The sequence below is a fragment of the Balearica regulorum genome, chromosome 15 (assembly GCF_011004875.1).
Source record: "Balearica regulorum gibbericeps isolate bBalReg1 chromosome 15, bBalReg1.pri, whole genome shotgun sequence".
Classification (NCBI taxonomy): Eukaryota; Metazoa; Chordata; class Aves; order Gruiformes; family Gruidae; genus Balearica; species Balearica regulorum.
In genome coordinates this window covers 13,138,855-13,162,215 of record NC_046198.1, presented here as the reverse complement: position 1 = coordinate 13,162,215, position 23,361 = coordinate 13,138,855, and the positions used below count along the sequence as shown (strand labels likewise).

General features: G+C 43.9%; 1 protein-coding gene across 1 annotated transcript in view; it reads right to left on the bottom strand.

Annotated features, from left to right (window-relative positions):
- The window catches only part of MAD1L1 (mitotic arrest deficient 1 like 1), a 370,458-nt gene that overhangs the window by 154,953 nt on the left and 192,144 nt on the right, over positions 1-23,361 (bottom strand). Inside the window, exons 14-15 of the mRNA XM_075767524.1 lie at positions 12,804-12,892; positions 4,231-4,321 (exon numbers count right to left, since the gene is read on the bottom strand). Of these exons, the coding sequence (XP_075623639.1) occupies positions 4,231-4,321; positions 12,804-12,892 (180 nt within the window). The remainder of the gene's footprint in view (positions 1-4,230; positions 4,322-12,803; positions 12,893-23,361) is intronic.

Sequence of the window (23,361 nt, the reverse complement as noted above, 5' to 3'; positions counted from 1 at the left end):
GGACTAGAGGCAACGCTCAAGCCCAAACACGTCTCAGTGTAAAAAACATCTCCCTGCCTTTTATCTGTACAGATCCGCTTATCTAAACTCTAACTGGAGTTTCATTTTTCTCACCAACCAGCTGTGAACTAATTACGAGGACTTCTAACTAGTCCTGCTCCCTCTCCAAGCATATGGATCCAATTATGTCAAACTGCAGCTGATTTTAATCAATCTTCCTTGAAGCAGTCAAACTTGAAGAATCTCTTCTCCTTCAGCTTAAAGAGTAGAAGAGAGCAGGAAAAGCAGGAGAGTAGTATTTGCATAAGGAACACTTCACATCCGCTTGGTTGCCTGTAAACACAAGGCTCCTAGCAGTAAGAAATGCTAATTGAACACTCCTCACAAGTCTTTCCTCCCACTTTATCCAAAAAGCACTGATTTGATCAGTCTCTTTTGCTCCTGGCATCGAGCTGCACTTTTCCACCAGCAGCTCAGGAAGATGGTCCACATCACTTCGGATAACTGAACAAACCAAACCTTTCACCGAAATCTCAGCAAGTCTGCCTGCCGTAGGCCGACCAGTACCAGCGCATTTGCTTTCCTGGAAGCCTTTTTTGCTTCTTCGAAAGAAAGATGGGTAGAGGAGAGGAGATAAAATCGTCTGGTTAAACCTGCTCTTTTTATACGTTTCTTGAATCCCTCTCCTGAGCCACAGTTCAAATGTTTTTCTTAAGCTAATGTCCTGGGCAACGGGGAGGCACCCTCAGCAGGGTGTCATTTCTCTACAGTTTCAACATTTCTTGTGTTTTTGTAATCTGAGGGTTTTATTAGCAGTAAAGACCTGACCAGTGAGTAATATCCATGCTAAAGTCTTTATACCAGTGAAGGAAAATCAATGCAGCCTGCAGCTAGGTGTCAAGAGCCAAGGGGCTTTGGAAGAAGGGGTGTGTGGAGATGGAAAGCACCTTCAGCCATAATTCAAGCTGTCCCCACACAAACACAGAATACAAAGATGTCAGATGTTATATACACTGCTGTGGACAGCTATCAGTATCTCAGTTTCTTTATTTGTTAATACTGAGCTCGGGGAGCGTGAATCACACACCTAACACAAAAGTACCTGTCTACGTGCTCGCTTGCCCTCTGGCCGGTGCGTCAGGGTCCTGTAGCTCCCAAAGTGGGCTGTTGTTAGCAGCAGCCAAAGCAGAAATGAGCAAAATTCATGTGCCAAGACTCGGATACAATGGCATGAGAAAGGAGGCAAACATTTCTTAAACTTTACTCCTTTCCACACATCAGTACAATAAAACATTGATGTTTTTAATTACCCGATATTAGCCGTATCTCCCTAGATTTCATTCACCGCACGCTGTGAACTCAACAGACTTCAGTCCAGTATAAAGCAGTCAAAGCCTTAATTCTACATCCTGCCTCTTCCTCTTCCAAATTCACACCCCTCCTATGTATCTTTCATTTAGTTGATACAATTCCAGAAAGTCAGAGGATTTATTTTAAAAAAGAAGGAACTGCAGATAAAGATTTGTCAGAAATCGCCCTCATCCCACCTTGTTTAATGTCACCCCCTACCTTCTCTTACACCTTTATTTGATTTGATGCCATGCTTTTCCCATATTTGTAATTTCAATCATCTTTCTGTTCAGTTAAATTTTCTTGTGATTTCTGTATATAAAGTTTGTCTTGCCTTTTCTTCCTTTGTGACAGACAGACGTTATTTTAACCCACCCTTTCCCAGTGATTTCTTCCAGAGATGGGAATAAATAATATGTCAAACTAGCAACATTTCAGTGTCCTTATCTGAGAGTATAATAATATTTTCAGCGTATTTGCACAGTAGTGATAGAAGAGGTGAATTTCTAAGCTTATCCTCAACTTAGTGGGTTCCCACTGTAAGGAACCTTCTTCCATTGTGTTTATAAAAAAAAGTCATTCTAAGCTTGGCCTGTCAAGATATTTGATTCTCAAGGTGAATAAAAAATGGGAAGGCTGATGTTTCCTCCTCCGAGAAGTTCTGAAATCTTGACCATTCAGGTGGGCACACACTGATCAATACTGACATTTTAGCATTCAGCTTACATATTCCCATATTTATGCTTCCCTCGACTCCTCTTTCAGAGAAGCTGCTTTTGGCAGCCAGTCCTCTAAGACACAAGGAAAGTGAGAAGCTAAGGAAGGGGAGAGCTACCTCTTGGTAAATAAAGAATTAAAGCCATGTCCTCAGCCTTGGCAAAGCAGATGTAAGAGCACGATTACCTTAATTCAGCTCACTAACCAGCCTTTTGGGGGACTGGCAGATTTCTCTCTCCTAGACCTCCCAAGGCAGATGACCACCTTCCTTCTCTTTTTTCCACAGCTACCTGTTACCTCATCCTTCCCATGTAAGTTTTACTCTATCTGCAGGTTGTTCCTGCTCTCCCCGGCTCCCTCCACAAAGCCCTGACCTGCACAATACTGCATTCAAACAGCGAGCACCATTAACGAGATAGGCCATGGGCATCCTGTGACGAGTTTTCAAAGCCTTTTTGGTGAACGGTTCCGCTGTTATTGTATAGTACCTTTACCACAGCACGAAGGTCCCATCTTGTTCCTCTCACCACACCACTTTGCTATACTGTGAAAGCTCAGCTAGCCCAACGGCAGCTGCTGCTGATCTCTACTGAGCACCAGAAGGCAGACAATTAGCAAGACTACACCAAAGACTTCGGATCTTTCTTCCTGGAATGTGCAATTTAAAAAGTCTGGTGTTCTGGCATCTCAAGAGCAGTAGGAGGAAACAAAGCAGAGCCTCTTTAGACATCATGAAGGAAATAGGGAATTCCTCTGGTCAGGCCTTCCTGGCAAGCCTGCAGTCATTGTAAGACAACGTTGGCAGATTAAATGTGACCTGAGTGAGTTGTAATCTGCTCTGAAACCAAAGCTGCTGTTGTGTTTGTTGGAGACCTCAGCATCCAAACACCAGCCCAAAGCTTTCATCTCCTTCTGATGACTGAAACCCAATTAAAGGAGAGCCGGGTGACAGGTTTCACACTAAACATGGCTCAGCAGAGATGCTCAGCAGCTCCTACCTCCCTGCTTTATCAAAGCTGTCACTTCTCCTGTCTCTAGGAATTGGTAATAATAAAAAAAAAGATTTGATTCGCCTCTAATAGGTGTCAAGATAAAATCAATGGTCTGTCTGAAATGTGAGTAATTTCAAACCTGCAGGTTTTCTACCATGAAGCAATTTACACGAAAATGGAAAAAAAGAAGAGAGAAAGAAAGAAAAATTAAGAGAATGAAATGCTACGATGCCGAATTGTTCAGCATATCAGAGAGAACAGAAGGGAGAGATAACACTGTTCATTGCAGGATGGGCTTTGATTAAACAAACAGGCTCAGGTTCTTCTTTGCTCCAGCACCTTTCAAACAGGAAACACTATAAAAGCTTGAAGCAACCCCCACATCCCCCCTCTGCACAGGAAAGCCGTTCCCAGAACGGGAGCTGGCTGAATAGACAGACCACTCAACACTGCAGGTGCCCTTGTCCTCCTTCACGGAGGGTGGGACTTCACTGGTCTATCCAGAGGGAAAAGCTGAAGACCTTCTGCCATACAGGACAGCACTGCCTCAGGAAAACGTAAACCACTGACAGTAACACAGCAAAAGAAACACACCCTGTCATCCTTCTGACTCCACACCTTCTGCCTCTCCGTGTCTGTGATCTGGAGATGCTGCCGTGTCATTTCTCAACAGCATTGGTGCTTCCTGGCTTGGAAAACTACTACCTAATGAGGCAACGACTGGTCGTCTCCATCTCCATCACTGACAGCAGCAATGGCGTCTTCAGTACAAATGGAGCTCAGATTTTCCTATAAGATCCGTGCCGTTAAGCCCCCTCTACACTCCTGCTGTGGCATGAATGAATTTGGAGACAAACAACTTATGGTAGTGGAGTTATTTAAAATGGAACAATTTTTAAGGCTCCAGGAAGAAAAAGAAGAGGTTCTAGGCAAAGGCATCGAAAGAGACAACTGCATTTGTGTGACTGCATCTGACATGAAAACACTCCAGGAACCCGGTCAGAGATACGGCTGGTTTGGTGCAGTCTGCACAGGCTTCTGAAAAATTCCTTGCCCAGACTAAGGGAGGTGAAGTTGCGTGCTGTGAGCATTCTGGCACATCCGTTAGGATGGCTATGGCGAATGGACTACGTCAGGCTCCCCAGCTGCCCTGGACCTCCACGTTTCCTACCTGCAGAGTTAGCTTCTCCAGTTTAATTTCCAGAGATCTGTTCTCCTCTTCCAGCTTGCTACGTTCAGCCTCCAGCTCCTCAATTTTCAGCCTGGAAAAGAAGGGAAAGTTAATAGACATTGTGTCCCTGCACAGTCCCACCACAAATAATCAAGTAAAACATAAAATCATCGGTAGTATCAGATTATTCCTGTATTCAGTATCACAAAGCTATACTACTGAGGCAGCTAAAACATATGACTAAAAGATACATGTCTGTATGATGAAAATATAATTCTTAAAAGTATATTAAAAATATACAATTTGAATATAAAGCAAATCGAACTTAGATACTTCCTGAACCAGAGACTGAGTCTAGATCATCATGTTTAACAACCACCAACAGCTAAAATCTCCATGAGTGCATCAAATCTTTTTGATCTGATTTATACTTTTGGCCTTCACAATACTGCTTGGCAGTAAGTTCCACAATTTAATTATGTGCTGTAAGAAAAATTAGTTCATTTTGGTTTATACTTCATATGTGATTATTTTACTGAGTGCCTGTTAGTTCTGCTATGAAAAGTTGTGAATAATTGTATCCTGCTCCCTTCTCCATATCGCTCTACAGGTCTCCTCTATTAATTTCCTGAAAAATCTCAATTTAGTCTTCCCTCACATCAAGGATTTTCCATATTTCTGCTCATCTTTACTGCCCTTCCTTGTTGTTCTTCAAGTTTTAATAGAGTTTTTGCTATAAGAAAAGCTAGAACTACAAACAGCACTCAGATGTATTCAGTGGTATAATGAGGCTTTCTGTTTTGTTCTCATCATCTTTTCCAGTAATTCCTCATATTCTATTTGTCTTTTTAACTACTGAGCACTTACCTGGTATTTTTAGAAAACTGTTCGCAATAATGTGAGATCTCTTTCTTGAGTGAGAACAGCTCACTTAGAGCCTACTATTGTGGGAGTAAGAGTAAAGGCGTCTTATGTGCATGTGTTTTGCAATTATTGACATACAACTTCATTTCCCATCTCGAGCAGCATCATAAGATTCTGCTGAGCAGTCTGATAAGCTGAATAATTTCATATTATATCAAATTCTGTCACCTCACTACTCACAAACTCCTCTGTGCTGGACAACAAGTTCCCAATAAAAACCCATTCTAGGACCTAGTGAAAACCCCTTGGGATTGTGTAAACGACATTTATTCTTTGATTTTCCATCTTTTAACTTTGTATTACATAAGCAAATTAATGGAAGAAAAATGCATCAAGCTGTACAAAGTAGAAAGACACTATATTATCTCTGGCTCAGGAAATCGTGGAGACAAGGCACTAGAAGCTAGGAGAGCCTTCTGGCAGCGTACCCCAGGAGCTTTGTCCTATTTGCATGGTCCTCAACCACCGGCCACCCCTGCAGACAGCACACCGGGACAGCCAGCCCTCTGTGATGTTTATATTCTTATTAATCCAGCAAAGATCCTTCTTTCTTATTCCATCAGAGTAAAGTTTCTTTGTGACCTTTGGCTCAAAGCTTTTCGAAAGGTCAAATATATTATATCAACCATATCAGCCTTAGCCAAATGATTGTAGAATCCTTCAGAGAACTCTATCAAAGGCAGGTTTTATTAAACATTTATTTATAAAACATTCAATATAACATTTTTGCTTGCATTTAAGCACAGAATACAAAAACCTTAAAGCTGCTTCAAGAACCTCACCTTTCGCAGGTTACCGTCCTGGGATTAACTGTGCAACTAATGCATATTAACACTGATCTTTGCATTCAATTTTCTCAGGATCCTTTTCCAGAATATTTTTAAAAAATTAATTATCTTGCTTGATAATACACACTTTTAAACGACCTAAATCAAGCTGAAAATCCTCGCGCCGTGACAATAAACAATGCGCCCATCTGCCAATATCCCCAAATTATGCAACAGAAATTTGAGGTGCAATTAAGAAGTCATCTCTCCTATTCACTGGGCAAAAGTTACAAACTTTTCCAAAGAAGCTGGTTGACCTACAACATGTTCAGCGCAGAGATGTCTCCTTTATAAATACGCAGTTTGAATTGCTTAAATTATTTGTAAGCCCGACCCCTGCTGGTAATTTTCAGATATTATAAAGTATCTTTTTTTTTTCACTCTTGGAAGCTTCTAAAATGCCGAGGAATGGTTTTTAGCATTGTCTGGGCCATTAAAAAAGATCATCAATAATTTCCAGAAGAGACACAAAGCTAGCGGGGATGGAGGACGCTGAAGAAGCAGGAGACTGAAAAGGTCGGAAAAAATGGAAATTCAAAATGGAATTAATGCTTTTAGCAGCGTGTTTCTAAATGGATTGCAGAACAGGCCACAAGAACAACAACATTTTTCTCTGAGGAACTACAGTGCAGCAGCTCCTGAACGGTCAGAGCCAGACACAGGACTCTCATCAGTACTTTCTCCACTCTTGACATGCTGAATTTTCATTTAGAACAAATTTCTCCCCATCCAGCCTCCCAAATAACGTGATGTTGCCGTTATCTGCCTGCAGAACTTCTCTGCAGGTAGAGGTTTAAGCTCAGGCCTCTTAGATGCCCTTTAAAAATCGTTCACAGCGGTCACCATAAAACACTTCACAAAGACGCGAGACACAAGCGAGCTGTAACAAGGGCAGGCTTAAGTCATCATATTTTTATTCTATTTCACCTGCAATTTTAAGATTTAATAATTTGTTTGTGCCCTTCGTGCCTCACTGAAGAAAGAGCCCGGGGTGCCCGCCGTCGGGCAGCAGACATACCCGCACCGTGTGTTTTGTGACTGGCAGCGTGCAGAAGAGCGCCCGCGAGCGTGGCCGAAGCTCGCAGCCTCTCCCCCATGAGCTCGCCCCTGGGCTCGTCCCTCGGGTGCCCGCTCCTTCCCCGTATCCCAGCATCCCAGCTCCCTTCGGAGACAAAACCTGCCGCTTCCTCTGTGCTGAAGACCGGGAACATTGCTGCAACTTCTTTGTACCAGAGAGGTTTTTAGGACGGACTAGTGCTTTCACTACTTATCCCTCTTCTAACCTATTTTTAACACTGTTAAGTGTCCTGAATCTCCAGTGGGAAAGCATTAAGAACCATTAGCAAACAGTTTGTGCTATTTTAGCTTTGCTTTCCAGCCCTAGGGAACTCTTCCCAATGGCAAAGAGAGAGAAGCAAGGGAAATCCTATCTATATATAAACACAGCAAAGCGTTTGCAGCTGCTGGTTAAGATACGGCAGTCAAATATTGAAAAATATTTACTGGCTTGGCACTTGAATTTTTTCATTTACGTAAATTCAGGTACAGGGCCAACTGCGTACTCCTTTTGGATGTGCCGGCGTCCACAAAGGCAGCCTTAGTCTGCATGCACCTTGTGCTCTCTCTGTCCAGGGACATCTGCACAAGATATGTGATGCTATTTTATCACCGATTTGCATGCCTCAACTTGTTACATATGGGAATTACTTTCAGGGAGAGAGAACAATCCAAGGTAAATTCATGTGAAAACCACAAAAAAACAGAGTACAGAAACATCTGGGTACAGCACAACCATCTATCAACTTAATGTTTGGCCCAGAATGAATGTCGGTGCCCATTTTAAAAGCAGCCTTGCGGCACGAGGAAGGAAGAAACATCAGTTTCTTTCTGAAACACTGAGACCATTCTCAAGTTTTGCAATATAGGGAAAAAATCATTCAGATTAGTTCCTGGAAAAATTACTGACTTCTCCATACAGCAGTTTGAAAACATGAAAATATTTAAACTCAAAGATCTCTTTGCATTTCTGGAAGACTTTTCCTGCACCAGACACAGATAACATAACCAGAGTCGAAGGCTCCACAGGTACAAGGTAAATTCAAGCCATCTCTGCAGCCTTTCACAAGATCAAATTTAGTGCAAGAATACAGATTCACTGGCATTTGCTCAGACTTGTGGATTTTCCCACTTTCGAAAACCGAGCTTTTTTTTTTAACCGCATGTTTCACTGTCCCAAATTAGAAGAGAGAACAAGAAAAAATAAAAATTACAGCCTCAGGTCTCCTGAAATGACCCTTGTGAGAATCAGGAGACATCCCACCGTGTGTGTTCAGGCTATCTAAAAAGTGCTGAGATGGTGAGCAACAGCTGCTAGAGAGAAAGGCCAGGCTGCTCCCATTTGAGAAAGGAAGAAGCGGGAATCTGTTTGATTTTCAACAGCATCGAGGCATTTCCAAAAGTCTCTCTCAGCCCCGAGCTTTTCACTGGAGTTAACTGGCAACAGCTCCCCACCATCACCCCTTTATCTTTCTTTTATTAGTTTTTAATGTTCTCAGATGTGTTATGCGATTGCCCGTAGAGCAGCGTGGGTATCGCCGATGAGGACATGTCTCACAGAGGCCCCATCTGCGAGGAGGACATGGCCATGTGGAAAAGCTATTGCTGAACAGGAAACTACTGAATGGAGCAGAAAATGTATGTGTTGGGAAGACGCTATTAAGGGATCCAGATGGCATTGAGATGGTGTTAGGAGCAGAGCAGACAGAATTCCAGCAAGTGTGACTAATAGGCATTGGCAAGGACATGAATTTCTTTTGAATTACTGTAACTCTACCCAGTCACTAAATCCACAGAAAACATTTAGGATTTACTGGGGTTGCAGCTTGACAGCAGAAAGAAAAAGTTCAGATTTGTTCCAGCTGAAAAGGTCCTTCAGCTGTTGCCACTTAAGTCTTCAGTGAAGTTCTTTTTTAATATATTACTTTTATTTATAGGTTCTGAAATACTAGGTTCTGCAGTTATCACCTTCCCTCTGAAAGGTGCTAATGCCCAAATGCTCTCTGCTTTGCTATACGCCACAGTGCATGAATTCAACCGCTTGACCACTTTTTCTTTTCATAAGATCTGCAGAATATAAACAAATACGATTTCAGAGGGAGCAGCAAGAAGTGTGAGAAATGACAGCATTAGCACCAGCTTTTATTGTCTCCAGAAACGATGATGCTGGGAGAGAGTTTCACATTTAAAGTTATAAAAGGTCTGACGAAAGAGCACTTTATTCTCAAGAGAAGGAGGAAAAACTGATAAAGTCTTTCAAGTTTCTCGCTGAAAATTTACTTTCCATACTAAAGAAAAATGAGACAAAAGATATATTTTTAAAAGTTCTCATTCACTCACAGGAAGTGAATACAGATTCAAAGGATTAATATGGATTTTTTTTCTCCTTTATGTTGCTCCTGCTTTTGTTTTCAGCAGTTAGCTCCTAACCACGGGGTGTATATGGAAATGCCTGGAGGCTCACAGTCCCTTCCTGCTCCGCAGACTCCCCTTGCTGGTTTCTGCTGCTTTTCCTCTATTTTTCACATTCCTTCATGCCAGCGGCTAACGGGAGAGGCTGGGCTCAGCCCAGAAAAGCAGATGCATTGTACTGTAGGTGAATGGGATTTCAAAGACCACGATAAACTACAGAAATGGAAATAACTCCCTCGTAAGCCGTGGCATTTCTTTCCCCACTTTCCAGTTTGAGAGTTTGCATTCTTCCCTGTTTTCTGTCAGAATTAATTTCTGGCAGCGCTCTGTAGAAGGAAGAAGTAACAGTGGAGCTCGTGTTGCTCGCTCCTCCTTAGCAGCTACGTAAAATTGGGTAAACTGGTCCTGTTGAGGCCCACGAGGACACAGGAGGAGGACAAGCACAGCAGACCTAATCTCTTCCCACCCTAATCTCTGTTCTCCTCCAAACCTTTTCTGCTCTTTAATGGCAGCGACCCAATATTGCCTCTGCTGTATGGAGGGGATGCATCCAGCTGAGCCACGAGCAGCGTTCAGGCATGGGCCACGACACATTATTCCTCAGCCCCAAAAGCCTGAGGGAAGACAGCGATTTATCTTGTGCTCCTTTGAGAAGAAGCTTCTATGAAGAAAGAACTTGACCCAGTTTCTTGTCCAATGCACAAAAAATGCCAGAAAACACAAAATTAGGCCCAACCATATCCTTTGACTGCTCAAGTCTAGAAGCATAAGACAAAAATAGTTATGGAGTCAACTCTACAGTGCTGCGTGGAGTGCTTGAGAGTCTGAGAAGACACCTGAAGCAACAATAGTAGCCAGCAGTAAGGGAAAGGAGCAGGGACTGGCTTACCAGTTCTCCAGCAAAGACGGCTCCAGCAGAAAAAGAACACTTTCCACCACATCATTTACTGTTAGAGCTGAGCAGTGAAAAGGGTGATTAAAACCAAACAAATCCACGCTTTTTGGAACAGCTTTGCAGCTAAATGACTAGCATCAGGGCCTGGGACAAGTATTTAAATCAGCCATAACAATAAAAAGTGGTTCAGTAAAAAGCAACAGAAAAAACAGCCTGGAATTAGATCCCGGGACTGCGGTCTCTGTGCATCCATAGCCTCAGGAGCATGTGGTACTGAAATGGAAAAGAGAAGAAAAGCCAAAAAAATCACCATGAAACAACTGCAGAAGCTTAACCTCTTTGCTGAAACAGCTTTCAGTGGACGGCTCATCACTGGAGAATAGCTCCGCACCATCCACCGCTTTACTGGGAATGGGCCTGCGTTTCTGTCATACGATTTCATGAAAGGAGGAGAGAGAGGAGATTAGCGGTCAAAGAAATTCTTTGAAAACAAAGAAAGAAAAACATTATCTAGGGGAGTTTAAGGCTACCTTTGAGCTGAACCAAACACCACAATCCTCTAACAAGCAGGTACTTGCGAGCTCCACTTGTCCCTGCCCAGGAAATAGATTTTAATTTGGGACAAAGCCAGACACCCCTATCCCAGAGAGCCTTCTGCAATACGAAGTGCTCCTGGACTAGTTGCAATCCAGCTTCTTCCCCCCACACGCACTGCCCCTGAAGCTGCAGTTAATAGATGGCAAATGCTGTTCGGTGAAGATAAACACCAAATAATGAGTCTTGGAGGTGAAAATAAAGAGACTGAACATCTCCTACATGAAAGGGTGCTGCAGCCCATACCAGCTCAGGGAGGGAGAGACCAAGGAGGTACCACAGAAATACTCTGAAAACCTTCAGCTCCCAGAAGACAGCAAACAGGATGCTGGCTTTACTGATACACAGGCACGTTATTAATCAGGAATGATGGGTTTAATGCTGCTGAGGAGGTGCTGAACACTTCTGCAGCAGTATAAACATCAGGTCTCAGAGGGTCTAGCACACCTCAGCAAAGGAAAAAACTGAATGAGCTCAGGTCAAACATCCACAATATGCAAAAGCAGATGGAGACAGGTTTATTCCCCTGAAAAAGGGAAGCCATAGCATACTGTCCTTTACCAGAACTCAGACATATGACAGAATAAAAAAGGGAGATGTATGCCTTGGGTCTCCAGAACTATTACACCACCTTGAGGGAACCATAGCAGCGAGTCCCTAAGATTAGGTGTACAGCCCTAAAACGTATTGGAATAGCTTAGCCGAACATGTGTTATTTTCAAATGCCTCCCCTCTCCTTTCAAAGCCGTAAAACAAGCTCCAGAGGCAAAGCACAAGAGAAAAGTCATAACGCACAGGCCAGTAATTTCTGCTTTCTGCAAGATTCTGCTTGCTGCAAAATCTTGCTTTCAGTCCTATGAGGCAGTAACGCTTTATAGTGATGGAGCTGAAAATATAAAAGAATTAAGAAGTGAAACTCCAGCCAAAGTCTTACATCAGCTGAGAATAAAAAACTCAACCTGTCAAGATCTGATTTGCTCAGCTTAAATAAAACGGACTTTATTAAACATTCAGAAACAGATGAACTTTTCTATGCTCGGTATTTATTGTGTCACCTGCTTTGGAATGGAAGCTGTAAATGCTTTAATAAATACATGGAAAGGTTGTCTAGCTTCACTGTAGCTTTTGTAAATGCTCATGTATCCTCTGCTGAAATGCTGTTTTGTAACTTCTCTTTCACTGAATCACAACAGGTACCCCTCTGCCATCTGCAGCAATGCACGAGGGGAAACATCCTTCTTTTATCTCCAGTGCTACATGCACATCAGTATTACAAAAGCTAGATTCTAAACCTCTTCACACACATGCCAACAGATCCTGTATTTACAATTGAGATTTGGTCAAAATAAGAAACAAACAACAATGCTGTTTCCACAGGAAAGAAAGTCAACAGGGGGAATAGTGACGCAGGAGCCAGTCCTATGAGAGCAAGAGACCCCAACATGGAAAGAAAAGAGTCTGCAGCCTCCCAAAAGACAGAAAAGCTTATAAAGTATCTGAATGCAGGAAAGATCAGAGGCTGAGGTTTCTGTTAATGCTTCATGGATTTCTCATGTCCATAAAAGCTGGTGGGAAAGTAAAAACTGTGCTTGGGAAAAGAACACCCTACTTCAGAAATATGAGGAAAACACGTTCTGATCAAAGCTACCACGCTGCCCCCTGAATAGCGGGCAGCCTATGTACCTAGGCAGTCTATACACATATACTTTTTCACGTGTTGTAGCATGGTGAGGTCCTGTACCTGGTGCTCTACCATGAGATGGCAATAACCAGAGTAGGCAGTGAAACTGCCCTGGGCACTTCCCTTCTCATTAGTTCCACTGAGAACAGCTGAATCTTCTCAGCCTTCCCCTTGCTTTGCCTACCTGAGCGTGTCAACCTCCTCCTTGGTGATGACGGTACTTTGTTCAGCTGTGCACTCCTGAGACTTCAGGACCTTCATCTCCACCTCCAGCTGCAGAAGAGAAAGGCATTAGTTCCTCTATACTAATAAGGGGCACACATGAACAGCAAAAGGAGGAGATTGCGATTTTCTGCACAGATCAGACCTTTCTCAGGATATGGACATGAAGCACAACTCTTCATGTGTTGAATGTCAAAACCTCGGTCAGCCCTGCTTCCCTTTGCAACCCCTTTTCCTTCTCCAACATTTTCTCCAAGGTAGATGTAGCACAAAAAGCTGATTGTTTCTAAGCAAAGCTTCTGCTTCTCTTCCAGATATTCCCCCAACCTGTCCCCCGTAGATAATGGCATGCAGAGAATTATCTGTGTGGTATGAGGAGCAAACTGGTACTCGAGATTCTGTATCGACAGTTCAACCTCATTTAGCTTCAATTCCTCCCCAGAAGAAAGGATCCACAGGACTATGCTGCCTTGTCCAGGACAACTCTGACACACATCCATTGAATCCAAAAGACTGGGGAATATTTCCAGCACTTTCCAATATACGCTTCTAGCTAAAGCTGCTCAGGTAGCTCTGGTGGAATGAACAAACACACAAACAAACAATTAAGAATACTTTCTGCCTCTGGCCTTGTTTGCGAAGGAACTCACAAAAAAAGTACTTCAAAAACTCTACAGACATGAAAACTTCTAACGCAGACTCCACCATTCCCAGGCTCCCTCACTTATGGGAATCTGCATCCCTAATTCAGCTATCAAGATGGTGCATAGATTGATAAACTACATATGTTACTTGATCCTAAACCCCTCAGAGAATTACTTATTATGAAGTGTAAGCAGAGACAAACTACCTAGAGGATACTCAAACTTCTGTTCCAGCACCTTCTCCCAGCTTAAACCTCCTTCAACCTCATCCTTGAGATTTTGGATTTCCTTTTGTCATCTGTCTTTTAGCACCTGGCGACTAATTCCCCTAATAAATCTACTGACAGAAACTGTATTTTTCACTCAGGAGGAGAACAATAAGCAATCCAGCCCTAATTACAGATGCAAAACTTATATGACCACAGAGAGCTCAGTGCATCAGGGAAATAATCCATTAATACACCGTTTCCTTCAACTTGTAGAGCAAAATCCCATTGTGATGGCAAACTTCTTGCAAAGACAGCAAGCCGGCAGAAGCTCCCCGATTTTACAAGGCAGAGGAGCATATTGACACGTGCAGTCATATTGCTCAGCCAGAACTGAAATTTTGACATACTGCCTCTTTGCCCTTCCATGCATACCAGAAATGACAGACAGAGCACGGCAGCTCTGTTAGCAGCAAAGGGCAGAAAAGGGACGGTTGGATTATTCTCCCTCCCCTTTCTGATATCGCAGGGACAGAGCAGAAGAGAGAGGGTAAAAAAGAGGTTTTAGCCAAATTCCCCCCTGGCACCCCGAAGCCCTGCATTCTCCCCTCGCCTGTCAAGAGGCATCCAGGAAGAAAAAATAAGCAAAGGCCCACCTGCATCACCGGGCTGTACAAATGTTAATGTATATTAGCTGCCTGATAAGATTATCACAGCCAGAAATGCTTCCCTCAATTTTCTGATTACTGAGCTTATCTCTCCCAGCTCAGCCCATCACAGATGGCTGGGGATAAAGCAAACGCACCAGATAATTCCAGGAATGTGAATAAAAGGTACTGGGACGAGGAGCAGGCTTCAATTCCAACCTACTTCTAGCAGGAAAACACTCCCCCCGTTTCCCGCGTCTGCTGAAGCCTGGATGTGTTTGCTATTAAGAGTTCTGTACTGCTTTCTGGACTGCATGTGGACAGCATTTGAAGATGGAAGGGCCGGTAAATATGTTATTTATCACAGGCTAAGCGGGCTCAGCCTTGAGTCCAACTGCCACCTGCTCACCCACATGAGCAGATAAATCACGGCTGCCTTCTCGAGGGAGAAGGGGGGACAGAAGGGGTGGGCGAGTAATCTGCCGTGGTGATCTGAGGTCTCTTGTGTTGGCTGCATAGAGAGGGAAAAAATGGAGTGTGTAATGGGAAAAGGAGACGGGAGAGTGAATGCACACATGCTGAAGGGAATGCTGCCGTGGGAAGCATCAGCGCAGGTCTCGCCTGGTATACAGTGGTGACAAATTAGTGCCAGGTACGCTCGCTAGCAGCGTAATGAGATTCTGTTGGGTTTCTAAGAATAAGCCGTTGAAGGAGAATGAGGAGGGAAGGGCACAGGGACTGTAAAGGCATTTTATGCCATTTCTGCATCCTCCCAATTTTCAAGCACCAAAACTACCTAGACTGAAAATCTGATGTACCTGAGGTGAGAAGGGAGCGGAGGGCATGGTGATACCTCCAGATGAAACTGGCTCGAGCAGTTAAATGTTGGCACAGACCTGCTTCCCAGAACTAGGATTAAAACTACTGGAGAGTTCCAAGTTCAGGCAAAGGCACAACTTTGTGGCACAGCAAATTATTGTCGCTGAAACCTCACTAATCGTTTACGAAAAAAAGAAAGTAAAACAAGGTATTAAATATTTCACTCAAAATATGCTGCTTGTTTCCTTTAATTGTTAGGGTTTCAGTGAGGAAAACATCCCTGCCTGCCAATCTCACAGAAGATGTTAAAAATATTATTTATGTCTCTTCCAAGGCAAAAAGAAAGTTAGTTGAGGTAAGATGGAGTGGCTTATTGTTGAGATCTAACTCTGCTTTCTGAAGGCAGCACAGTGTGGGCAAACAGGTCTTCACGGAACAAGAATGAAGAGAACAGCAAAAAAGAACAAAAAATAAGGAATCCGTCGATAAAACCCTTCCTCTTACTTGCAGTTTTGCCTGCTGGACAATCCAAGCAGAACATGATCTCACCAGAACCTGATCTCTGGGTCAGACCTGGCACACTCGCCCCAGTGTAACACTGCACCAGACGTTGCCACGACCCGCTCCTTCGCCGCAGTTCTGTGCATGATGCGGTCAAGACAAAGCAGAGAAAAGAGAAAGAAGCAGCAGAACTGAATGAAGAAAATAAGCAACATGAAGGCAGTAAGAGGAGAAATACAAACCCATACTCTACATAATTTTCAGCACTGTGTGCAAGCGTAAGAGGCGAGGAGGCTACTGAGACCATTCCCTTTGACACAGCCTCTCGGGACAGCTCCGGTGATAAGCATGACGTGACTTGCCACGGTGGCAGTTTGTCCCTTCCTGTCCACTTGTCCTCTTGGTACCAGTGGCAAAGAGTGGCCACGAGAAGGGATAAGGAGAGGAAAAGCCAATCTCCTCTTGCTGTTTTCTCTGCCTAATTCCCATCACATCCCTTTTCCTCAATTAATTTCCATTTCAGCAAGCATCTTCTGTTTTTTGGACTAACTCAATAGTCCTATCTAAACTCTTCCAATTTTTATCAATAATTTTCTATAACTGGCTGAGTTAAACTTTTATTACTTTGAATACATTAAAGTAGTAGAAGCCGTTACCCAGCAGAGAGGGGAAAAGGGCTGCTCAAATTACAGCTCATTGCCGTATTCCCCCGTTCAGCACCAAATGACCTAGGTCAGGCTTGGATCCTTTAGCTCTCTTTTATGTTGATCTGGCTCTTTGAACCAGTATTGAGAGCAGAGAGAGAACATTGTCCCAAAATGCAGCACTGCATCTCTTAGCCTGAAAACTGCACAAGAGGGACCTAAGTACCTACAACTTCTGCAGGAGCTTCGGGGTTGATGTCGCGCAGAATCAGACCCCCAGTGATATCCCTGCTGTACAGAACACATTAGCCACTTGAAAGAAACCAAGCTATTATTGTAATTTTAAGTTATCTGAGGTTAGACAAGGCAGAATAATGAGCAATATCAGAGCCCATGGCTTGTGAATAAAACACATAAACAGGTACTTAACATTTTGACTGTGTGACGTTCTCAGAATATACTGGAGCCTCTTGCTCTCAACCTAAAATGATGCCGTTTATGTTGAACCTTTTCTACTCTCTTTCACTTCATAAGCATGACTTTCAGTCCAGCTTTACTGCTCTCGATAGAAAGTGATCAGGACACACCCGGTATATGGAATAATTTTACAATCTCCACTTCCACAAATATGCAACTACCCCAAAAGATGAAATGCCAATACTTTTTCCAAAATAAGTACTGTCGTCATTATTTCCAAACCGAGAAAGAGAGGAAGGAAGAACATGGATGGATTTTCATCTAGTGTTTAATTAAATGAAATATCGTTCTTCTTTCAGTCTTACTTTTAAACCTGTCTGGACAGGATTTAAAGATGGTGGTTCTCCTCCAAGTGTTAATGACATAGCAAACACCCACACCGGTGTAAGAAATATGTTCCTTGCTAGTTCTCTCTTCTGTAGGAATTATTTAAAGATATATGAGATGATAGGAGAAAAATAAAATTATAAATTCATCTCCTGACAGCTAGAAGAAACAAAACTTAGAGAGCTGATTTGCTTGGCATATTTCTGACATTTGTCATTTCTGACCCATATTTGTCCTCTCCAAAACAAGTACTCTGAGCCCCCGCAATGCCGCGGACCTGCCGTTCCTCCCAATTGATTCCAGCGGGCTTCAGCGTTCATGAAGACAAACCTCTCCAGAGCATCCTACTGACCACTACTGCTCGTGTCCCGTCTTCAAAATGAGACTCACCATGGGACTTCAACTTCTAAATGAAATCAGTCCCCCTTAAACCACATTTACCAACTTCTGAAAATTTTAACACATCTCTGCTCAGGTGCCTCATTTTGGGTAGTAAAGGACTCAAAATCTAAAGTATTTCAACTCACTGCTAAAGTTAGGATTTGCATGTTGAAGAAAAGGGGCCGGTTTATTCGCCCACACCATGTACACGTATTTCACAGAACACATGCTGGAGACACACAGTTATTATTTGAATAATGAGTGCATTTTAGTGAGGGGCTGATACAGCAATCTTATCCTGATGAAGTGTGTCTGCACGTCATTCAGCATTCTTGGAACTGTAAAAAGCAGGAAATGCTGAATCCATTATAAATGTCTAAAGGTTTATTTAACAATGGGCTGATGCAACATCCTTTGAAAGGCTTTCCTCAGCAAAAGAGCTGATTTTAAAAGGCAGAGATAAATAGGAACTGAATTGCATGGAGCCAGCATGGAAAGGTGAATTGAGAGGTTGTGTTTGACTACAAGTCTCAACACAACTCAAGAAGCCATTTAAATACATACATATTTAAATGTATGAAAACCAAGCAGACTTGGAAGGGAAGAGCGTACACTAGAATAGACAGGACCAGAGAAACAGGACCCTGATATGACCCATACGCTGAGGTCTGAAAACAGGCAAAGTACTGCTCCCCGGGAGCCTGATACGGCAGCTATCCTAGCGATGCTACGTGTGCTCCTCTCCAAAGGGCCTGGCAGCAGCTAAGGATCTTACTTGCCTCTCTTCCCACAGAGCAGCATGGCTAGCTTGGTGACCTCCTGTTGTCTACAAGCTTATCAATCCAGCGTCAGGACAGAAATCAAACATACATGAACAGCAGTGAGTTTAATTTGGGTGTCCAGCAATACTACAAGGTAGTAAGACACCGCGCTGAGCACTTCCATAGATCGTTCTGCTCGGCAAAAGCAGTTTCACCTCTTCCTTATGCTTAGCCCGCTGACGTTCTGAAGGGCTGTTCCCCTAAAACATCTGCAGAGAAGCACACATGGGGAGAACTGAGGCTCACCTGATTTCTTAGTGAACTTCACTCTTCAAAGAAATAGGACAATACTTGCGAAACGAAATATTACTTGTCATTTAGAAAGAGGCTAAGCAGCCCAGGATTAGTCAGTACATTTTCTTGGGAAAATTAATCCTTGATGCTATTGTGAAACAAAAGCAATAAAGCCAACGAAAATCAGATATTCAATAAAAAGTGGTTTATAACTACCTATTTCCCACTTGGTTGAAGTAAAAAGATATATTTTTTTTCTCTTTCAAGACAGGCTAGCTGGATCAGAGTTGTCGGTCTCTATGGGTTACCCAAGCTGTAACAAACTTGGTGTGCTTTTATCACTGAGAAGACAGGGCTAGAAGCAACCTTCCAGCAAACAGTTTCCTAAAAATGTACTCATGCATATATATTATTGTAGATACACACAAACTGGGAAATGGACATATGCTGACTTCTGCTTCTCTCCAATACAGTCTGGATTGTGGCTTTTCTCCTCCTGTTGCAGTAAAAAGAGAGCAATTTTTCAAGTTTATACCGAATGTCATTCTATTTCATTTCCAAATATAATCTCCCAGAGAGAAGGTTCGCTTGCCCTATTTCCAATCTCTAAAGTTAATACACAAATTTATATTCCTTTCTCCCACTCGCTCTCCTAAATTAAGAGGCGTAATTACTAGGAACGCTTGCTACAAACGAATAAAGTGCCAAGGGAGAAGGAGCTGTCACCGCTGGACGTCTGCAGCAGCCGCCCTCCTCTCCCCCCGTCCCCGGAGGATCCTGCTTATGAGGCAGTTTCTATCTTTCCCATTAGCAGGGGTAGCTCACACACCGGAGCAGATGCCAACCCCTCCCTTTCCAGGCAGGACAATCATAAGGAACAAAATTACAAAATTAACTTCAACCTGTCAAGGTGCTTGCAAGGATCATTCCTCCCACATTCACCTTTTGACTGTCCCCAGTTCTGCTGACCTCTTGGGCGACGTCAGGTTTCCTTAATGACAGCGGAGAAACTCAGATCTGTGATCTAAAAATTCAACCCCAGTCTCATCCCGCTTCCCCCTCCCTATCTCCAGCACCCTCTCAAAAGGAAGATTGATTATTATAATCAGACTTAGCTCTGACACAGCATTTGCATTTTCAAAGCACAGCATAGTCATTAACTAATTCATCTACCCCAAGGGAGCCCTAACGAGCTTTCACCTCTCTCCCCTCTGATTCCCAATCTCCAGGCAGCCCACAGCTTTTCTTCAAACACCTCCCCTCTACATTGTGCTGCTCAAGCACAACTTGGTGAAACTCCAGACAAGCTCAGGGAGCCAAATGCAGCCCGGCTGCAAAGGAGCACAGCTCCGCTGCTAGCAGCTGAAGAGGACAAATTGACAGAAACCCTATTTCAACTAGTTATCCTGAGGTTTCCATATGTAATCCAATGCCATAAGGGTATTACAGGAAACAGCTTTTGTTCTGCAAAGCAAGGCCAACACCACAGAGGTCCCAAAATCATCATGCTCCTGTACGAGCAGCATCAACTGTGAGCCCAGCTGTAAGCATGTGAAGAAGGAAGCACCATCACATCACCCCCTCCAAGCCCCCAGCCTCCTCCTGCACAGCCCATCCAACAGGCTCTGGTGCTCACACCCCACCCTCTTCCCCAACCACCTACCATGCACCTTAGCCCCAGGACTCAGCCTCCTGCCCCTGTTTAAGTCTCTTCTCACACGCCAAAGCTGCCAGATGCCGACCCTCCTCCCCACTCACCCACCTCATCGCGTCATCATGTGGGTACCAATGCAGGATTGTTTCGACAGTTTTGCCTTCTTGAGCTTTGGTCCCCACTTCATGCTGTATTTCTTTCTTTCCGCTACTCTGGGACGAGTAAAAGATGTGGCAGTTTGGGAATAATCACTAGTGGACATTTCAGCAGGAAGGGGGCTGGCTCAGAGCTCAAGGTGAACAAAACGGGAAAGTTCGAGGGAAAGAGGAGCAAATATCCTGTGCAAGAGACCCACTGAGCAAGGGAACTGGAGATGTTAATTTAAACCTATGAGCTTATTCAAGTATAATTACACATTTCAGCTCTTGCTTCCAGAGGAAGGAGCCCATGAGGAATCTCTTCCTCTCCATCTTGCTGCATCCCTCTCCAGTCCACGCTCCCAGGTGCCACTATGAGATCTCACCACCACACAACAGCAAAAATCCCTGATGGCTCCAAAAACCCCTCTCTTTGCTCTAACAGCTCATTCTGAAGAAGGATCACCTAATTTCCATGCTCATTCAGCTCAGAGCCTCTCTGCTGTTATCAGCCTCGCTCCACCACTTTCACCAGCATGTAGATGACTGTTGCCTTTAATTACTACCGAAAGCTCCTCCCACCAGGGAGAGCAAAACAGCTGGTGTCCACTGAGAGAAGGAAACTCCAGAGTAATTAGCCTTAAATGGCTGACACCTCCTACCCATTACTCCTGGTTGGAACAGCAAAATGCAGAGTAACAGTCTCCTTAGGGAACCCATCAAGGTGTCGGACTGAATGTGCTGCAACCCCGTCCAGCACGGCCACGGCACCGGCGCAATGGAGTTGTCAGCTCTCAAGAAGAGCATCACGCAGGTCACTTCTTTCACGCAGGAGCAGGCACTTCTGCTAGAAGCAAGTCTTCTAGCAGCTGTAATTCACAGGCAAAGCAACAAATAAATCTGCAAAGATGTCATACCTCTTCTGCACAAAATTTGAATATGGTTTGTTTCCTGAAAATATACCCTCGAGGAGTTTCTGGAGCATTCATTTCTCATTAAATGGTAGCTTGTAATCCCACCTCTTGCTCCCCCCATCAATTTTCTTGCTGAAAAATCATCACATAATAAACAGCCAGAGAAGAATCTCTGCATTTTACCAACCACCTAGGAAGATCAAAGGGGAAAGGAAAGAGGAATCTAATACCCATTTTTGTTCCTTCGTCTCCTAACATAAATACAGTGAAATCAATCTCTACTTAATACTGTAAGAGAGCAAAGGAGCCTTCACTGAGTGCTAGACTTGAAAATTGAACTTAATCCTCTTGCTCCGACTCACATGGAACAACTCACAGCCTGTACTTCAACATGCTTTTAAGAACAGCGTTCTCGCTCCCGCTGCATCTCCAGCCCAATTTTGCAGTTCGCTACAGCTGGGAGCACTGTTTTCTGGCACATCTCGGCAGAGAGAGGGAGGGTGAGCGGGGGCTTCGCACTCAAGGTGCTTTCTGAACTCCCAGAGATGGGAAACATGAGGATGGGCCAGGGGATGCAGCTATGGGAAAGCAGCAGCTCTCTCGACACAGCCTCCCAGCTGCCTTCAAGGAAGTGGCAGACGCCTGACGGAGTCTTGTTCCCCAAACCTTTCCCCAAAGACCAGGCTGAGAAGAGCAGCTTTAAGGTTTTCTAGCTAAATGACCCATCCTGAGGCCCTCCTGCGACAACAATGCATAAGAAGTGAGAAATCTTTCCTCGTGCCAAAAAGCAAAGGTTACAGGGCCCTGCCAAGACTGCTCTGCCCATTTCAGCCTCTCGGGATTATGCCTGCGGTCCCCTTCAGCTGCCAGCCAGCAATCACAGGAAGAAAAGCAAAAAGCAATTCCCTCTCAAATACCGTATGTTCAATTCCGGTGCCAAAGCAGAAACCTGGCATTTTAACCTTTGGTGAACATGTTCCTGCTGCCACCAACAATAAGCTTCGAGGTCCAGCTCGGAGGGGAGGGAAGGTGTAATAGATGTGCGGTGGATGACATTAGCACTCAATACAACATCAACAGGACAGGGCCTGGCAGGAGCTTAATTTTATACAGCCAGTCTTTAGAGGTTAATGAAATATTCATAAATAAGTTAAAATTCTCCTGACAAGCTAGATCCTGTAATACAACAAAGAGTTGTCAGCCTCAATTAAGTGATTTCAAAGAGGCAGGGCACTGCCATTCATTATTTACCAAGAGGTCATAGGAAAAATTCTGCTCTATGATCTTCTCGTCTCGGTGGATAAATTTGGTTTTACAGCTCTGGCTGGAGGACTCTGCTGCCCTGGCAGAGCTGCTCAGAGAGACCCCAGCCTGCCACCACGACTACCTACCCCCAGCATCTAACAGCCAAAGGCAAAAACCACTGGGAACAAGCTCTTCTAAGGGCACTGAGACACAGAAAGATCGAAAGCAAAACAACGTAGCAAGCTGATTAGGCTGTCAGTGCAAGGACTAAGATGGTCTTGAAACTTCGTGGGGTTTAGGGCTTTATCTCCCTTTTTGTACACACAAAGCGAGCCCTGGGCAAGAAGAAAAGTATCCAGCAACCTTTGATCTGCAGGCACGTGCACTGAACAAGCCCTCAGTGCCCCCCTCGATCCCACAGCTAGAGATCTTCTCATCCTCCCTCGTGCTTAGGATAAACTGTGCCTACAGAATTGCATTTCTCCAATCAGATCTCTCAGGATGGTCCTCTTCTGATACAGGTACAACTTCCCAGGACTGCAAAAGAAGGAAGAAACCAGTCCCCATCCTTGCTACAAGCAAGTGGGAGATTAATGACTACTGTGTCCTATCCTAACATGATTGTTCAACGGACCAAGTCTTCCTTTCCCTCTCTGAACGTGCACTGGAAGCACATGTTCCTTCTATAATTTCTCCAACCTGCGTTTTAGACAAGGCAGAAAAAAAGGAGCAGAAATTACTGAACCCTAGAGGTAGCCAGGATTTTCCCCTACCTCTCAAAGTGCTGAATATAGCAGAGACATTTTAGTTCAACTAAGTCGAACCACGCAAGGCTGAGGTAGCCCATAAACTTCTTAGAGCCTCTGTGA